Raw genomic sequence first — 19042 nt, 5'->3', positions numbered from 1 at the left:
CCAACTCAATGGAGAGTTACCAAAGTGGGTTCTGTAGGCAGACCACCTGAGCTGAGAATCAAATGGGAATCCTGTCCATACTCCAAAGAAATAGACAATCCTGGAAAGCTGACATGAGGCAAGTTAACCAGGACTGCAGGCCTTGACTGAGCTGAGGAGCAGCAGACCTGGGCACTTGGGTGATTCAGTTGGTTAAGCATCTGCCTTCAGCTCAGGTTATGATCCCAGGGTCCTGGGATGGAGCCCCGCATCTGGCTCTCTGCTCAACGGGGAGCCTGCTTCTCTCTCTCCCTCTTGGCCCTACCCCACCTCTCTCTCTCTCTCTCTCAAATAAATAAATAAAATATGAAAGAAAGAAGAAAGAAAGAAAGAAAGAAAGAAAAAAGAAAGAAAGAGAAAGAAAGAAGAAAGAAAGAAAGAAACAAACAAACAAACAAACAAACAGACTGGAGTACTCTAGCCACAGATGTCCACAGAAGGTGCCAGTAAAGCAAGGAGTAACCAAGTATACAGGGAAATCGTTTCTTCAAAGACAGTGAATATCCAAAGAATAGATGGGATCGGAGTACCCACCTGCTCATGTCCACAATCATACACTAAGTCAACGTGCGTATTTCAGGCATCCTGGAGGAGAGGACAGGGAGGGCACACTGTGATGCTTAAATGTAAGTGTCCTTGTTACTCGGCAGGATGGGGCTCCTAAAGAACACTAGGTAGTTTGTAGAAAAATAGGCAAGCTACATTCTCTTTGGTGAGTGCGTATATTGCATGTAAATGATCAACCCCTCTATGTATGGTTTATGAATACCCTCAGTAGGTTTTTGGATGAAATAACTCTATTTTAATGTGGAATGATGAGGATTCTATGCTGGTTGGCGACTTCTGAATCATGCCATACTCTCTGCCAGTGCTAAAATATTCTCTCACTGAAGAAGAGATGAGCTACTTTCTCACCTGTCCTTGGGTCCAAAAATTGGGCAATCTTGGTACATCCCCAGAATATGGGGATGTGGACTTTATAAGAAGACATAGGTGGTTTTGGATCTATGAGTTGGTTTGTTTCAGAACAACCTAATTTTGTAGTTAGTATTCCACCTTATAGCTGAAAGGGAAAGTAAAAGGTAAAGGAGAAAGCAGTGATGTGTGTAGGTAGGACTTGGAACTTGGTGGCTTATGAGTCACTGATGCCCATATTTGTAGGTATGCTTTTTAAAGTAAAAAAGGAATTTTCCTAGTTTGCTGTGTTCACAAAACAAATATCAACAACTTAAAACAATAATGATTTATTTCTTCTCCATGCTATCTGCAGGCTGAGATGGGCTACGGTGTTCACCAGGGCCCTGTAAGTAACAGGAACTAACCCTTCCTGCTATGTGTCTCTCTTTATCCTCGCATCACTACCATACTCACAACACTTCTGATACCAGATGTGTGAGGAGCTTCCTGCCCACATCTACAATTCCAAGACCCCAGCTGGATGTCCTACCATTCAACGCACTTCTGACACTATCTACCTGGAGATAGCATCAGATCTCACAGGTTAATGGCTCAGTCCCACAGGACAGCCTCCACCATCACCACTGTGGATGGCAACACAAGTCCAGGTTGTCCTTTGTGCTCCTGATCAAGCAGCTATAGGTCAGAGGTTCCTCATTACCCCCTCCTCAGGTTTGATTAATTAGCTAGAGTGACTCACAGAACTCAGGAAAAAAGTTTCCTTGCCGTTTACTGGTTTATTATAAAATGACTATGATAAGGACCCAGGTGAACATTTGGATAGAAGAGACAGATAAGGCAAGGTATGGGAAGCGGGCATGGAGCTTCCACGCTTTCTCTGAGCATGCTACTGTCACAGTACCTCCAAGCATTCACTAATCCAGAAGCACTCTGAACCCCCATATTTTTGAGATTTTTTATGGAAGCCTCATCATCTAGGCATAATCAATCATTAACTCCATTTTTAGTCCCTCTCCCTTCCTCCAAGCTTCTAATCATGGCTTGGTCTTTCTGGTGATCAGCCCCCAACTAAGAGTCACCTTATAGAACAGAGATATTGCTGTCACCCAGGAAATTCCAAGGGATTTAGGAACTCTGTGTCAGAAATGGGGGTTGAAGACCAAATGTTGGAACACAAGATGCTGCTACTGCTTTAATCACTTCGGGTATCATAAGAGTTTTAGGTGTTCTTTGCCAGGAACCAGAGTCAGAGATGAATATATATGTAAATATGTATATATATGTATATATATTTTTATTATCTCATACCCTGGGCTCTGCTCTCTCTTCTCATCTCAGGACCCAGGCTAAGAGAGCAGTCCCTACATGGGACATAACTGGGAAAGAGCACAAACCTCAAGACAAGTCTTAAACCTTCTGCTCCAATATGATGAATGCCATATTTACCCACATTTCATTGGCCAAAGCACATCACATGGCCAAACCCAAATCCAGTGAGGTAAGGACATAAACTTTTCCTATAGGAGGTACAGTAAATCACCTGACAATGAGCAAGGAGGAGTGACCAGTGATTGAAAAAAATAATATTATCTAGCGTGATAATATACATTGATTATAAACAAATTGGAAAACGCAGAAAAGAAAATAAAAATTACCTGTAATTCCACTGCTAACACTCTGATGCATTTCCTTCAAGGCTATGTGCCTGTATGTTTGCCTGTTTTGACAAATTTAGTATTACATAACATACACATGTTTACACCTGCTTTATAACTGTTGGTTGATATAGAATTATATAAAGAACACTTTCCCACATTAAAAAATCGTTCTTTTAAAATATCACTTTAATTCTTGCACAATTTTTGTATTAGTTTGGATAGACTAGGTTTGTAACAATAACCAATAAAACTCAACTTTGTTGCATGGCTTTGAACCACAAAGGTTTATTTCTTATTCAAGCCACATGTCCAGTGCAGTTTGGCATGGTGGTTCTGCTTATCTTGATCATTCTGGACATAAGCCAGATAGATTAGTTACCATCTCCAGTGTATCTGGCTATTATATAAGAAGGAAAGGAGAAAATAGGAAAGCATGCACTGGTTGTTAAAGCTTCTGCACCCAAGGTTTTCACATTTTATTAGCCAAATTAAGTCACGTGGTGTGACTTTTTTTTTTTTTAATGGATACAATATTTTGCAGATCCTCCAATCAAGAGGTTGACTCTATTTCTCTACTCCTTGAATCAGCTTGGCCATATGACTTTGGCTAATGGGACAGTCACAAATGTAATATAAGTAGAGGTTTAAAACGTCCTTGTGTATTGAGGCTTGTTTCTCTTAATGCTCTTTGAACAACCCAAGGTTAACATAGAGGATGACAGATCACATGGAAAGGGGAAACATGGTGTCCCAGCTGTTTCAGCTACCCCACATAGGTACATGAGGTCATTCTCAACCATCAAGCTCCACCCAGCTTAGACCCCAGAAGAACCATCCAGCCAATTCACAGATTTTGAGAACATTTAAAGCCACTAAATTTTGAAGTGGTGTATTATGCAATAAGAGCTGATATATATAGAGATATATATAGATATATATAGATATATATGGATATATATATATATATATATATATATATATATATACACACACACACACATCTAATTTCATCTGGGAAGGAGCCATGGTATTTTTAAAAAGTCTCCATGACCACCTCGGTAAGAAATCTTATGGATGTGCCATCATTTATTTAACCATTTTCTTTTTTTTAAGATTTTATTTATTTATTCATGAGAGACATAGAGAGAGAGAGAGAGAGAGAGAGAGAGAGAGACAGGCAGAGGGAGAAGCAGGCTCCATGCAGGAAGCCCGACACGGGACTCGATCCCGGGTCTCCAGGATCACGCCCTAGGCCGAAGGTGGTGCTAAACCACTGAGCCACTTGGGCTGCCCTATTTAACCATTTTCTTATCATTACAATCATATTGTTACCTAATGCATTATATCACAGTCATTATAACTGTAAATAACACTACCACGGACATCTCTGTGTATAAATTTTACCCGTTTCTGATTGTTTCATTATAACAGATTGGTAGAAGAATAATTGCTGTCAAAACTTAAGCCTCATAATAATGACCAAATACTAATTTATAAATCCAATAAAAGTACATAAGAATACCCATTTCTCTTCACTCTCATTTAGCACCTATGCGTGAGCTTTGACAAGCATCTTTTCTAATTTTCTTTTTAATATTTTATTTATTTATTTATGAGAGACACAGAAAGAGAGGCAGAGACACAGGCAGAGGAAGAAGCAGGCTCCTTGTGAGGAGCCCGATGTGGGACTCGATCGCAGGACCACGACCTGAGCCAAAGGCAGATGCTCAACCATCAAGCCACCCAGGCACCCCTATCTTTTCTAATCTAATGAGAGAAAAGTCTCATTTAAATTTTAATTTCTTTGCAAATTGAGGTTCACTTTGTTTTCCATATATTGTTAACAATCAGTAGTTCTTATATAACACTCTGAGTGTATATTATAACATTTCCTTATTTTTCTATATTAAATTAAACCCAACTTCAGTGCCCCACAGGACAACATTGGCAGAAAGCGCAACACCAGGTTTTTCCAAGTTTCTTTTCCCTCTCTTCGATGGTGGGGAACCTGAATGGGCATTAGAAAGGGGTAGGGCTCTGTGCTGGTACAGGGGAGACTTTATGAATGGGTGAGACCATCTGGGTTCCCACAGCCTTGAAGGTAATGTTCAGTTTTCCCATTTAGACATGCCTGTAATGTAGACATACATTCATCTACTCAGAGGCATTAGAGTGGGTCCCCTCCTGCTCACATCTTTAAGCACCTTTTGCTTGCCCAATATCACATTCTGTCAGCATCACAAAAGGCAAGATGCAGATCCTCAGTTGCCTTTATTTGGCAGAGATATAATTTGAGAAAGCTTGTGTGGCATGTGGGGGTGGGGAGGTAAAGGAAGGTGGCTGGAATGACAAGAGGTAATGTGTACACATTGCATAATGCTTTCCCCAAAGGAATGAGCAGATATCTCAGGAGACAAACAATGTAACTGTTGGAAGCATAATATATATGTCAAAAGTCTAGGAAATCACACACAGAAGTATTGAACCATAAGTCATCATATTTCTTCTATAAATAAGAAAAAATCACAATATTTTTAGTGAGTTAGAAAAGAACTGCAAAATCAGACTCTGAACCTCATAGACAGACTTGCTATAAAGGCCCTCTCCCTATAACCACACCTCCCATCCCCACTATTTTTTTAGACCTTGCTCTTTGTAAAAGCTTCCTTTCCACTGGATGTTATGGGACATAGCTTCTGTCAGCCAATGAATCAACAACCATTCCCATCCCTTGGGGTGGTGGGGTGGATCCCTAAACCCAGTCACAGTTACTTGCCTCCAAGTAGCATATGTTTCTGCCTCCAACTCCTTTTCAGGTAAAGCAGCTGAGTGACAAAGCAAAGTCCTCATGAGACCCACTAACTAACCACCTGTTGAGCCATGTGCTCCAATGTTATGGTGGTAGGTGGTACAAGGGCATTGCCTGCATCTAAGACAAGTGAGGAACTTGCAAGAAAACATAAAAAAAGCTTGCTGATGCCAAACACACTATGAGGCAACATTCGCCTGTGCAGTCTGTGTGTTGTGTCTTCTGTAAAAGAATGTCAACAAAGGAAGGAAATGGAAACCATTCCCCAATTTGGGCAACCTCTCCTCACTCACACGCGAGAGCTGGAACAGTGGATACAAAAGTGGACAGAGGAGTGAGGGGGCCCCTGAAAAGGCAGATGGGAAAAAGGGTTAGCTCTCATACTTCAAACTTGTTGCTATAAAACAGAAGAGCTGTTAGGCTCCCCACAGAGCTGTTTTCCTCCTCTAAGTCTACCTAGAGTTTCTTGATGAAGCTATTCGCCTATAAAATTTCCTATCTCCTTAAGATTTAACTTCAGCTGAAGACCCTGAAGAAACAATGTCTCCTTTGAAAGAACTGAAGAGTCCAGAAGCTTCTAGTTTCAACCAGCCACTGTCTAAACAGACAGCCTGCTCTCCAGCCTGAGGGATGATAAAACTTCACAGCCTTGGAGAGAATTCCATGTCAAGAATGTCTGCGTCTGGGGATCCCTGGATGGCTCAGCGGTTTAGGGCCTGCCTTCAGCCCAAGTCATGATCCTGGAGTCTCAGGATTGAGCCCTGCATCGGGCTCCCGGCATGGAGCCTGCTTCTCCCTCTGCCTGTGTCTCTGCCTCTGTGTGTGTGTGTGTATGTGTGTCTCTCATGAATAAATAAATAAAATCTTTCAAAAAAAAAAAAAGAATGTCTGCTTCTGAGAGCTAGCTCTGATTGCCCTCATCTCCATTAAAAAACCAGATGTGTGCTCATGAGCAAAGTAAATATTCAAGGTCAATATACGTTCTTCTCCATCAATCTAGTTTAGCACTTGAATATGAACAAATAGTCTATGGAGCAGAGTGGAACTTTTCTATAACATTGGTGTCAAGTGACAAGACTCACTTTTGTGTATTAGGTTAACTATTATATTAAATGTCTACGAGATAGACTTTTTCTGTTTCATGGGGAATGACTCGAGTTATGATAAATCTCCTGACATGGACGAGGGTATGATATCTGAGAGCTTGAGTCTGGATCCTGGTTCTGTTGCTTAGTCTCTATGTAACCTCGGGCAAGTCATTTAACTTCAGTTTCTGTCTCTAAGATGGAGGTTCTAATAGCATGTATCTCCTACCTTGTCAGCACCAACCATGAAGAGTGTGAGCTCATTCTAGGATTATTCCGTGGCACCAGAAAAAGTAGGATCCAAGAAGTCTGGATACCTAAACTTGTCTTCATTCATTCTTTCATGGAATTTTTTACTGAGTACCTACAATGTGCTGCTAGAGACACAGCAGTGGTGATGAAAGACGTACCTCAAAGCCCTCATTGAGTTTATGGTCTCCTCGTTTGTCGGCCATCTAGATGTGACCCTTCCATATCAACCTGTGCCCTGAGCATAGTGTTTCTCAAAGTAATGTAAACATAAGAATTACCTGGCATCCTCATGAAAAGACAGATTCTAGGACCTCGTCCTGCTGGATATCATGGGAGATCCTGACTTCCTTTCCCTCAGTGGCAAACTGGTAGCAAAGCAACCCCTACCACAATCTTATTATTCATTCCAAGGGAAAGAGCATATGGAAAAGGGCTTTGGAAACCATGAAATGATTTTTCAGTGTGTGGCATACAGGCTTTCTCTGGAGGTTCAGAGAAGCCAGCCAAGGGCCACTCAACCTGTGGTCTATTCCAGTGTCTTCTTACCACACCTCTTCTTTCTGGGCTCTCTGGAGATGTGAATTAGAAGACATCCATCACCATTTTAACCTAATGAGCTAAAGGATGTCAGACTGAAACCAGACTCAAGTCCACCACCAAGGTGGACACCTGTATTATATTCCAGGAGTACCTATTACAGGGCTTCAGAGGGCCATTCAGTGGCTATAATGGGTGGTTTTCAGGGGACTTTCCTGCCTTCCCTTGTCACCTGCTGAAAGTGGGGATTAACCCAAAGATTGGAGTGGTGAACCGTAGGGTCTTGGTAAGTTCTTGCTACTCAACTCCTGTCCACCTCCTCAGCTTCCTCTCCTTCTTCTCCTCCTCCTCCTCTTTTATATATCCATCTGATCTCTGACTACCTCTTCCCTTATTTCAGTAATAAAATCCTCTAGTTTTTAACTGGCCCAGAGCTATCTAGAATAACGACTACACTTTCCAGCCCCCTTGCTACTGTGATCAGTGGAAAGTAAGCAGAAATGTCATAGGGCCACAACTGGGAACAGTTCTCAATAAATAACTGGCATCTGTTTCAACCCTTTTCTATCCTGTCCTGTCCTCCATTTGCTGCCTGGAACGTACGTGTAATAGCTAAAGCTCTGGTGTCTATTTTGGATGTCAGGAACAAGACTACCACAGGAGAACTGGAATAGAGAAGCAGCCTGGAGGCCGGAGCCCTGGGCAAAGCCTCTAATCTGGTCTTGAATTATCAACCTCTGGACTTTTACATGAGAGAGAAACACACTTCTATTTGAAGCCACTGTTATATTGTGTTTCTGCTATTTACATCCAAAATGAGTCCTAACTGATAAAGTGCTCAGGAGCTGGATTCTGGAATTAGACTGCCTAGGTTCCATCACTTATAAGTGCACAGACAATGGCAATTGGCTTCACTTCCCCTCCCCAGTTGTACAATGGGAATGCCAAAGAGAGCATCTACCTTCTAGGTGAGAATGAAGTGTGAAGCACGTAAAGCCTGGCACCTAGTAAACATTTAGAATAAAGGCATGCCTCACGGTAGCAAGACCAAAGGTTATTCTTCTCTTCAATGAGGTGTGGGTTTTTTTTTTTTTAATGCTGCAGCAATGGAGATAGCGCTAATAATAATATCTTTAAAATATTTATAGAGCACTTTACAAGAATTTTTGCAACATCTCTGTGACTTACATATTATTACTTTCATTTCACAGGGAAGGAAATGGAAGTCCAGAGAGGTTTACTAACATATGAAGATCACATAGCCACTAAGGGATTGTGATAGGGTTCCTTTCACTGTCCACAAAGCTTAAGTTCAAGTTTTGCTTCTGTGCCCTAAACACATAATTTTTGCGAAGGTATGCTCAAATTTTTCTATTTGTGAAGAATCCAAAAAAAAAAAAAAAAGTGCCCAAATCCCCTGTGTAAGAGACTGTGTTCTGGGCCCTGACAGCCCTAGGTCCTGGTATGAGATCTCAAAAATGTTAACCCCAGGTCATACTTTTAAAAAAGGGATCCAACCAGAGCTCAGCTTAGCCATGGGAGTAGAGGAAAAGCCTGGATCCACCTCAATTGCAATCTGGGTAACAAAGCCTGATTCTGAGTGATATTTTGGGCTCACCCTAAAAGGTCCTGGAGAAAAGTCAAGCATCTGAGGCAGGGGTGAGGTTTCATGACAGTGCATGTGTTTTAAATTGGAGATTCTTTTAACAGAAGCAATTTGGAGGCAGGACTGGAAGCTGCTGGTAACTGGAAGGTCATGGCCATTTTTCTACATTCCCTGTGGGCAAGGCTAGTAGCTCTTACTGCATTTGGGGTCATTTAAGTTAGATGCTAGGCAGAACTTGCTCACTCTAACAAGTGTGAAAGGCAGACACAAATGCAGCTGTAGAATATCATTGTGCAGATTTGAAAAAGGTATAGAAATAAAATCTTTGACACATGGAGGATATGGACTGAGTCTCACCCTAGGAGAAACTCAGCAGGTGAGTGTGTAGTAAAGGTACAATGGTTCTGAGCAGTGAACACAGAGCTGGGTTCAAATCCTAGCTTATAAGTGCAGTCAGAAATTTGGGCCCACCTCCTCATCCACTCGCATCCTTGTCCTCCACCCTCTACAAAAAGGCCACCCCAAGATGCCTACCTCTAAGAGTGACCATGAGGTTGAGACAGGGACAGGGACAGGGAGAGAGATAGGGACAGGGACAGATACAGGGACCAACAATATGGGAGCTGTTCTATACACATTTGCTTCATTCTTTTCTCGTGAATCTTGTCCTCTTCTGTGACTTTATGATCCCATACTTCCTGGAATTCTTGGGCACTAGAAATTTTCCAAAGAGATTCAACTGCTTAATTAGCTGCCCAGCAGTAGAGCCAGAGTAGAAGTCAGACCAGCCTGGCCTGGCCAGCCCAGCCGCACCCCCATGCCACTTTGTTCCCTGTTCTCCTAGGGCCACGGTGGGATTGTCACAAATGGACAATGCTCTATGGTGCATGGATGCTCCACAGAGCTTGGGGAATCCACGGGCACAAGGCCCTGGCTCCTCGGCAAGCCGCCTGTGGATGTGGGCGTCCGAGGTCTCCTAAATGGTCAAGACTGGGACCTGACCAGGGGCCTCAGGAAGGGCAGGCTCCAGGAGGGAAGTGCCAGGGAAGGACGAGGTGGGCCGGAGGCTGAGGACTCTCGGATGTGGACAGAGTGTCCTGTGCCAGGTGGCTGTCTCACCCTCCGCCCTCGTCCATGGGCTGTCCTCCCCAGTCGGGTGTGTACTTTCCCTTGAAGAAAAGGTCTTGTAGGTCTATATCAAGTCTCCTTCCTAGGTTGGGGCTCCCTGTAGGGCAGCGGGAGGGTGTGGGGAGTCAGTGAAGGAGGGGGACAAGTGACGGTGTCATCCTGGAACAGGCCGCCCTGCTCTGTGTCTGCCCGGACGGGAGCCTACAGGCCCCTCAGGCCTCACAGGAAGATGACAGCAGCGGGTGGGGACGAGCCATGAGCCTCCACTGTGCCACATCATTGTGGCATTGCTCACTGGGTGAGCCTTCTGCCCAAAGGTCACAGAAAAAGTATGAATTAAAAGAGAATCTACAGCCTAACACAGTTTATTCTTTTCTCCACCTATGTAATTTTTTTTTATTTTAAAATAAGAGACTTGATGAGGAATTCCTTGTTTGCCTCTGAGACCCTGTGTTTCATCCAGTAACTTCCACTGTCAAGTGAGCTGCCCCACAGTGAGCACAAGCCTGATGAGCAGCTGACAGGACCTGCCTTATAGAATCTGTGTCTGTAGACCATGGGCGCTCGGTGCTGTCTGTCCTGATACACTCCAGCTCTTCCTCCAGGGGGAGAGACAGAGACAGGGACAAAGACAGGGTCAGGGACTGAGACAGGGGCAGGGAGAGACAGATACAGGGACAGGGACAGGAAGAGGGATAGGAATAGGGAGGGAGACAAGGACAGAGATAGAGACAGGGACATAGACAGGGACAGAGATAGGGAAAGGGACAGAGACAGGGACAGGGAGAGGGATAGGGTCAGGGAGAGAGACAGGGACAGAGACAGAGACAGGGACAGGGAGAGAGATAGGGACAGGGACAGAGACAGGGACTGAGACAGATACAGGGACAGGGAGAGGGATAGGGACAGGTATAGAGACAGGGACAGGGATAGATACAGGAACAGAGACAGAGACAGGGACAGGGACAGAGACAGAAAGACCCCAAGGGAGAGGGGCTGGCTCTCAGTACTTTCCATTCAGCTGGAGGTAGGATTAGGCAACTGTATACCGCACTTGGCCATTTCCCAGGTGTTGGTGGACAGGGGCCAGTAGCGCAGTCCACCAGTGCCCCCTGTTGCCCATGTCAGAAAAATCACGGAGCAGCCCGAACCCCTAAACCCGCTCTAGGTTATCTCAACAGCCTTTCAATTTTTCTGACGAAGAAACCTCAAAAACCTGAAACTATAATTCCACCTTTTTATTTCACTGAGGGCAGTTTATGTCAATTACATTATTACTTTTGTTTTGTTTTGTTTTTTAAAAGATTTTATTTATTTATTCGTGAGAGACACACAGAGAGGCAGAGACACAGGCAGAGGGAGAAGCAGGCTTCCTGCGGGGAACCCGATGTGGGACTCGATCCCGGGACTCCAGGACCCCGCCCTGGGCCACGAAGGCAGACACTAAACTGCTGAGCCACTCAGGGATCCCCACATTATTATTTTAGAGACTTAGACGACGTTAGGAAGGATCTTTAGATAACATTTGGCCAACTGGTTTATTTGTTTGTTTTACCTAAGGGTATCAGTTCTGAGGGCTATTGGCCACTATTGTGTGAAATCAAAGAGGGCCAGGAAATGCAGAGTTCAACATCAGGTGAACTCTAAGTAAGCAGGCTCTTCTCTGCTGGCCGGCCAGTCCTTTACTGCGGATGGTGTCCCCCTGGGGAAATGCAGTTGCCCATTAGCACGGGACCTATATGGATTTCCTATAGGGCCCACACTCCAGGAAACACACATGGATGGTGCCAAGTGAGTCCAAATGAATTATTCTACACACTTGGAAACTGAGTCCTTGGGAGGGGCCAGCAACGGAGTGGTGGCAGAGCCACCATGGGGACCCGCTGAGAGGGAGGCTCTCGAGCTTCCATGCCTGCGTCTTCACCAGGGCGCCCCTCTCCCTACAGGTGACTGTTCCCATTTCTGTCTGCATAAAGGGTGTCTGACGGTGGAAGGGGGAATGGCCCTGCCCTCAGCCAAGGGCACTGGGGAAGTGAAGTAGGCTCCGTTCAAGGATGCTCCAACTCTTTGTAGAGAATTTGTTTCTGGAATTTTCTATTCAATTCCTGTCTCTTGTGAAGAACTTTATTGTCTTATATAAAACTCCTATATTCCAAGACACCCCTTCTAGTCAACAAGTACTTATGCACACAGCTGTGTGCTAGTGGGATGCTGCAGAGCAGGGCAACGTAATACACCACACCAAGAACAAAGGTTTGGAAATCAGGTTCTGTGCTGCCATATTCTGGCTGTGTACATTTGGACAAGCTACTCATTATCTTTAAGACTCACAATATGGAAACAATCTAAGTGTCCATCAACACATGAATGGCCTAAGAAACCGTATACACACACACACACACACACACACACACACACACACACAGTACCTCAGTTGGAGAAAGGAAAAAGGCATAACCAAAAACTTTAAATAACAATAAGGAAATGGAACAGAGATAGACTAGGTTTCGTGCCACCTACCAACACCAGTGGGCCTTCACTGGCTGCCTCAGAGTCTATGTTGGGGGGAATTCTGAAGTTCTTGCCAGCCTTGCAGGGAAGGAGCACCAATGTCAACTAGTGATGCTTTTCATGAGAAGGGGGGCATGGACATGAGGTTATACTTGCCATTATTAGAATAAACGATAAAATGTCACAAGTGGCAGATTATATGGAACAGCCACTTCCAGGGGAGATGGGAGAACTGCACTTGGGGGGTGGGTTTGGTATAAATGGAAGGAGATGAAGGAAAGCAGGAAGATGTAGCTGGCACCAGGAGCTTTCTGAGAAAATGTGCTAAGGATAAAATGCACATGGCCCCGTGGGTGGCAATAAGCAGACCAGCCTGTCTAGAGAAAGGTCTCATGCTACAGATTAGCTCTACAAATATGGCAACCAGATACTGAGCCAGGGATCCAACATCAAATAAGCTGCCCCATTGTTCCCATAAATTTCCCTCAGATGCACTGGGACATGTGCCTAAATTTGAAGCTCAGAAAATGTGGACACCAGGACATCTCTAGTACCATTTTGTCTATCAGGGAGCTACTCAAAGACTCCTCCCTTTGCTCATGAGGACCATCCTTTCATGTTCAGTTCATGGCTGAGGCTCAAAACCCATCACTCCATGTGCACTTTACAAACGTCTTCCATCATGTATAGCTGGCACTGACGCCCCAGGCCTCTGGGGTTCTCAATCGATACACATACAGGTTAAAAAGTCTCTGAAAATGAAAAATGAATAATTAACTTACCAGAAACTGTAGCTGCCATGTATACCATGCGCCTCCTCTATGCTCAGCACTATGCTACCTCTGGGGTGGGGGGGTTGGGAGGGATGGGAGGTATCAAAGAGATATTTTTTATTTTTATTTTTATTTTTTTTGAGATATTTTTTAAAACCACAAATAAGAATGGGAAGTTTTGAAAAATTCCTGTTTGTAAAATTTCATAATTTGGCCTAGTGCGATTTTATTCATCCATTCCTTTTTATGGAGTGTCTACCACTAAGCAGGGACTTCTGTCTTAGTTAGGACTTCTGTGGTTACCAGTGACAGACCTAACTCAAACTCATTTAAGCAAAGTTCAGGATTATTGTAAAGGATAATGTGATGTCTGTGAAACCCAAAGATAGGAATGTGCCCAGGGCATGAGAACAATGGAAACCAGGAACTCAAACCACCAAGGTTCTTCTTTCTTCCTCTGGTCTTTGCACTTCATTCACTCTCTCCATTAGCTTCATTCTTCATTCCAGCTACTGATCAGCTTTCTTCATGGGGATCCCATGGAAAAACATGGAGGCCAATAGCTCCCTCACTTAACAGTACATTTAATAGCTTTGGTCACTACAGAAAACAAAACAACACACAAAAAAAACCAAAAACCTATGTTCATATTCTTTCTGGTTCCAAGTTGATAAGTCCCAGGGAGGGGTTCACTGAAGCAGCTGGAGTCAGGTAAACTCCAGAGAGTCAGGAAACAACATGGCAGGTCCTGTGGGAACCACAAAGATGGGGATAAGGGAGAGGAAGCTTCTGGAAGAAGAGGGGTGGGGTGAGGTGCTGGGCAAACAAAGCAGGAAACACCTGTGACACCTTCTTTGATGAATTTTTCACGCCAAGTCCACATAGCTGTCAATCAACTCCATCCACGTCATAAGCACCTACTTACCCCCTTGCTGAGTATCTGCTCCATGCCAGATGCTGTGCTAGATTTTAAGGATGAAAAGATGGCCTTGATGCCTCTCAAGAGTGCTAGGTGTTCGGAGAATAGATTAGGTTTTGGACTACTCTAGGGCCTCCCTGTATAACTAAGGAGAGAAGACGGTGTATTTGGAAAACAACCAAGTGTCAAGCTGTGCGCTATGGATGATAAAAATAAAGGAAGGTAAGTGGGGTCAGGGAAGCCTGGATGGTGCGGGGGAGGCGGCTTGGAGAGAGGGATACTTCTGATACGTCTGCAGGGTCTTTAAAGGGTGAGGAAGATTTTGTTTGTGGCTTCATGTGATTCCAGTGCAGGATTTTCACAACATCAGACTAAGTGAGGCCCTCTGCTCATGGCTGTGCACATCTGGAGGCCTTCTGGAATGCAGCCATCCACAGTGGCCCAGTTCCTCTCTCACAGATGGGACTACCACCCATAGCTTTTTTGATAACCTTGTTTTTTTTTTTTTATTGCCATGGCTCATTGGATCAAAGCCTCAGAGTTTGATGCAAGTTCAGAATAATTCAAGGCTTAACTCATCTTTCGGTGCTTGGGGAGCTGCACAAGCAACATCTGGTATGGCCTGCAGAGGGATTCTTCACCCAAAGAGTCTCAGATTTCAACATGTGAGCCATCCTGCTGAATAACATCATAGACGGGAAACAGCACTCAGAGACCTCATCTTGTTACAAGAGCTCAGTGTAACACCCCGTGGTCATGTTTTGCACACAATTATAATAAATGGCGCAAATTGTAGTAGGTTCTTTATCATCTCATTTCTTGCCAAAGGGACTGAATTCCATATCAATAGGGTTGAAATTCCCTTGTGGATTTCTTCTGGGACCAATCCACAACCCATCCCAGCACCATTACTAACTCCCTTCCTGTGCATGGACTAGCCCATAGGCTCACAGTTTAATGTTGTCACGGGGAAGCTCTCGGCCATTCCTTTGGTTAAATACCATCTGTCACCTCCCTATCTTCCTGGGTTGGGACCATTCCTTACCTCTTGGTAAATCCTATTTTGGAAATCCCTGGCTCCGCCCTCTGTAGCCCATGCGGTAGTCCCACCACTCCTAGAGTTCTCTTCAAGGTTTTACCAGGTTCTTAAAGGTGAGATACTGTAATAACTAACAGTTGCGTCGTTATGTGCCAGGGATGGATTATTACAGAGGCGCTGTTATCATTACCCATGACTCACCAGCAAGAAAAATGAGGCTCAGAGTTCCAGCAAATTGCCCAAGTACAAGATATGAACCCACATCTGTCTCATTTCCAAGACTGTGTTCTTCTTAAGAGATAAACATAGGAACCCAAGTATGCGGTAATGGGAGTCTCTCGCGTGGATCCCTACTCCCAGGCTGAGGAGGGCAAAGGAAAGAAGAAAACACAGAGCATGACCCTGAATTCAAAGAATTCTGAGGCACAGTGAATTATGTCTAAAGCCAGAAAGGGTTGGTGAATATCGAGAGCGCTGGCATGAAAAGGGTCACTGGCACGTTTTCAAGAAACGCTTCAATAGTGTGATGGACCTGGAGGAGGCTGAGAGCGGGCAGAATGATATGGACTGCACATAAAAGGAAGGGGCCACCAACAGGTGGTGGGATAGAGTGGGGCGTTGGGCCGTACCTACTAAACTTGGACCCCGGGGGTGGAGCCCAGGAACTATTTTAACACACTGTCTGTGTGATCCCAGCACACGCTCAAGTTGTGACCCACCGCTCGGGCAGTTTCTCAGCCTTGGCTGCACATTGGGATCCCCTGGATTCATGGTGGTCCTGCCCTGTTCCCAGGCAGTGGATTTGACAACGCACTCCAGCTGATCCTAATGTGCAGCCAGAGTTGAGGAACCCTTGCCCAGTCCAAGTGCAGAGGGAAGGGGTCAACCCAGCTGCCTCACAGAGCTCAGGTATCCCAGGCATTAGCTTAAGAACATGCTTTTCAAGGCCTTTCAAGGGCAGAAAGACAACGCAACAAGCCCACAGTGCTTCACAGGCATTGCCTCAGTGGCTCCTCATGACCTGTCCATGAGGCACCATCACTAGTTCCATTTTATAAATGACGACACTGAGTTCCCAAAAAAGTACCTGATTTGCCAGCCATGTCATGGCAAGAGTATGGCACAGTTAGGACTATATAATTAAGTCTTCTTTGCCTCCAAAGTACTCTCTCTTTTTTTTTAATTGCGATAAACACACATGGCACAAAAGTTGCCACATTTACCTTTTGCAGGCATACAATTCAGTGGCACTGGGTGGAGTGGTATGATGTCATACCCCTATCACCACCTTCCACTTCCAGAACTTTTTCATCTTTTCAGATGCAAAGTCTGGAAAACTGTGTGGAGGTTCCTCAAAGAGTTAAAAATAGACCTGCCCTACAACCCAGCAATTGCACTGCTGGGGATTTACCCCAAAGATACAGATGCAATGAAACGCCAGGACACCTGCACCCCGATGTTTCTAGCAGCAATGTCCACAATAGCCAAACTGTGAAAGGAGCCTCGGTGTCCATTGAAAGATGATGGATAAAGAAGATGTGGTTTATGTATACAATGGAATATTACTCAGCCATTAGAAATGACAAATACCCACCATTTGCTTCAACGTGGATGGAACTGGAGGGTATTATGCTGAGTGAAGTAAGTCAATCGGAGAAGGACAAACATTATATGTTCTCATTCATGTGGGGAATATAAATAATAGTGAAAGGGAATATAAGGGAAGGGAGAAGAAATGTGTGGGAAATATCAGAAAGGGAGACAGAACATAAAGACTCCTAACTCGGAGAAATGAACTAGGGGTGGTGGAAGGGGAGGAGGGCGGGGGGTGGGGGTGAATGGGTGACGGGCACTGAGGGGGGCACTTGACGGGATGAGCACTGGGTGTTATTCTGTATGTTGGTAAATTGAACACCAATAAAAAATAAATTTATTATAAAAAAAAGAAAGTCTGTACCAAGTAAACAGTAAGTAACTCCCCATTCTCCTCTCCCTCCAGCTCCTGGTAACCACCATTCTGCTGTCCCCACGAATCGAAGTATTTCTTTTAAACCACCATGTTTCTAGAGGGGCTCGAAGGAGAATCAGAGGGACTGAAATTGGTCAGTTTGGCTCCCACCTGCAACCTGGGTTCTCAAACTCCTGACCAGCTTGTAATCCCCTCTGAACAGCACATCCCTCTTGCCTCTCTGCCACACGCAGGCAAATCCCTCCCCTGGGTGCTGTTCCCACCTTGCCTTTGTTTAGCACACCATCTCCCCCTCCGTGTCCCCCTCCTGGCCTGGGCCTGAACCAGGTGCTTCAGGGACCCCGCAGACCAGACCTCGCAGACTAGCATGTATTCTGATCACTCTGGCATTTTGGCACAACATACGTTTGGATTTAGTGGGTTTGGGGCAGGGCCCGAAGTCAGGCTTCGGGGTGATTCTCGTGCACCGGTCTCCGAAGCTCATGTGGAGGGATGAGATCCAAGAGCGCCGTGCTTTGCTGCTGCCTGCTTTAGCGTAGTGTCGCCGCGGCTGTTCCTCCACCCACTGCAAATACCCGCAAACAGAAACCTGTCTTATGTACTATTATGTTCCAGAGGCTGGCATTGTGCCAGGCCACAGTAAGTCTCAAGAAACCCTGGCAAATGGGTAAATAAGTGAACATGCTAGAAAAATTAAAAGGAGCCAGATCTATAAAGAACCTCACAGGCCAATCTAAGGAATTTGAAACGTACCCTAAAGCTATGGGGGAGCCGCTGAAGGATTTTAAAAGGGGGATACATCAGATGTGTATGTGCAACGTCTGCTAAAGGCCCAAGACAGAAATCAAGGAAATAGTGAACTACTGCACTAGTCCAAGCAAGTGATCATGAAGGCCTGCACCAAGGTGGCGATGGAGGCAGTGGAGACAAGGAAGAAGATTGAAGACCATGGAAATGGGTTGACCCCACCTTCAGGGGTCAGGCACATCCAGTTCATTCTAGGTACACTGACCAAGAGTGTCCCTCTCATGCTCCAAAATGCCCTGGTTTAGGTGAACTACCTGCTCACCATGTAGCCAGGAGATCCAGTTAATGGGACATGGGGTGGCGTGGGGTGGGTGGCAGAGGGAGCAGCCCAGGACTCGGCTCTCGGGTTTCTGCCCTTGGCAATGCAGAGGGTGTTAACACCGCTTGCCACCCTAGGCAGTCCAGGAGGACAGGCAGCGGGAGAAGCGTCTCCTTAAAAATACTTGAGTCACAGAGCGAGTCACTGAAGCGTGGTAAGTGTGGTGCCATCCAGCACAGTGAGAGTTACACAGGAGACACACAATGGGCTGAAATTTTGGGGACGCCCATCAAAAGTGTTCCCACATGGAGAACATCCTTCCTTCTGAATTGTTAGTGTCAGAACAGTTTGTTGGGAAGCTGCCCCCGTCTGCCCTTCAGACCAGTGGCAGGTGGGAGGAGGTCCCCCTCCATGGTCAGGTAATTCCAGGTCCTCTTTCTCCCCATTTTCTTTCCTCCAAGTCACCACTGTGTCTGCTCTCACCAGCCCGCGGGTCTTTAGGATTCACTGGGTCACCGTGACCATGGTCATTTACTCAGTCAAAACAGCGATGTACCCCAGGAAGGCCGACCGACGCAGTCAGAAGAACACATTCTCTGGTTCAGCCTGAGCCAAAGTCCAGGGAACACAGAAATGTCCCACTGCATTTATAAGCCACATGACCTAACTTCCTCCCTGACCTCTGGTCACACATGCCAACCCCTCGGCTTTCTCCTCCTCCCCCAAAATGTCA

At 45.2% G+C, this 19042-nt stretch overlaps 1 protein-coding gene across 1 annotated transcript in view; it reads right to left on the bottom strand.

Annotated features, from left to right (window-relative positions):
• Nucleotides 1-13427: 13427 nt before the first annotated feature.
• The window catches only part of DRAM1 (DNA damage regulated autophagy modulator 1), a 45318-nt gene continuing 39703 nt past the window's right edge, over nucleotides 13428-19042 (bottom strand). The window contains exon 6 of the mRNA XM_035698841.2: nucleotides 13428-14064. Within this exon, the coding sequence (XP_035554734.1) occupies nucleotides 13885-14064 (180 nt within the window). The 3' untranslated portion in view covers nucleotides 13428-13884. The remainder of the gene's footprint in view (nucleotides 14065-19042) is intronic.

This window comes from Canis lupus, chromosome 15 (assembly GCF_003254725.2).
Source record: "Canis lupus dingo isolate Sandy chromosome 15, ASM325472v2, whole genome shotgun sequence".
NCBI classification, from domain to species: Eukaryota; Metazoa; Chordata; class Mammalia; order Carnivora; family Canidae; genus Canis; species Canis lupus.
Note: the sequence above shows the minus strand (reverse complement) of the source record. Positions and strands in the feature narration are given on the sequence as shown.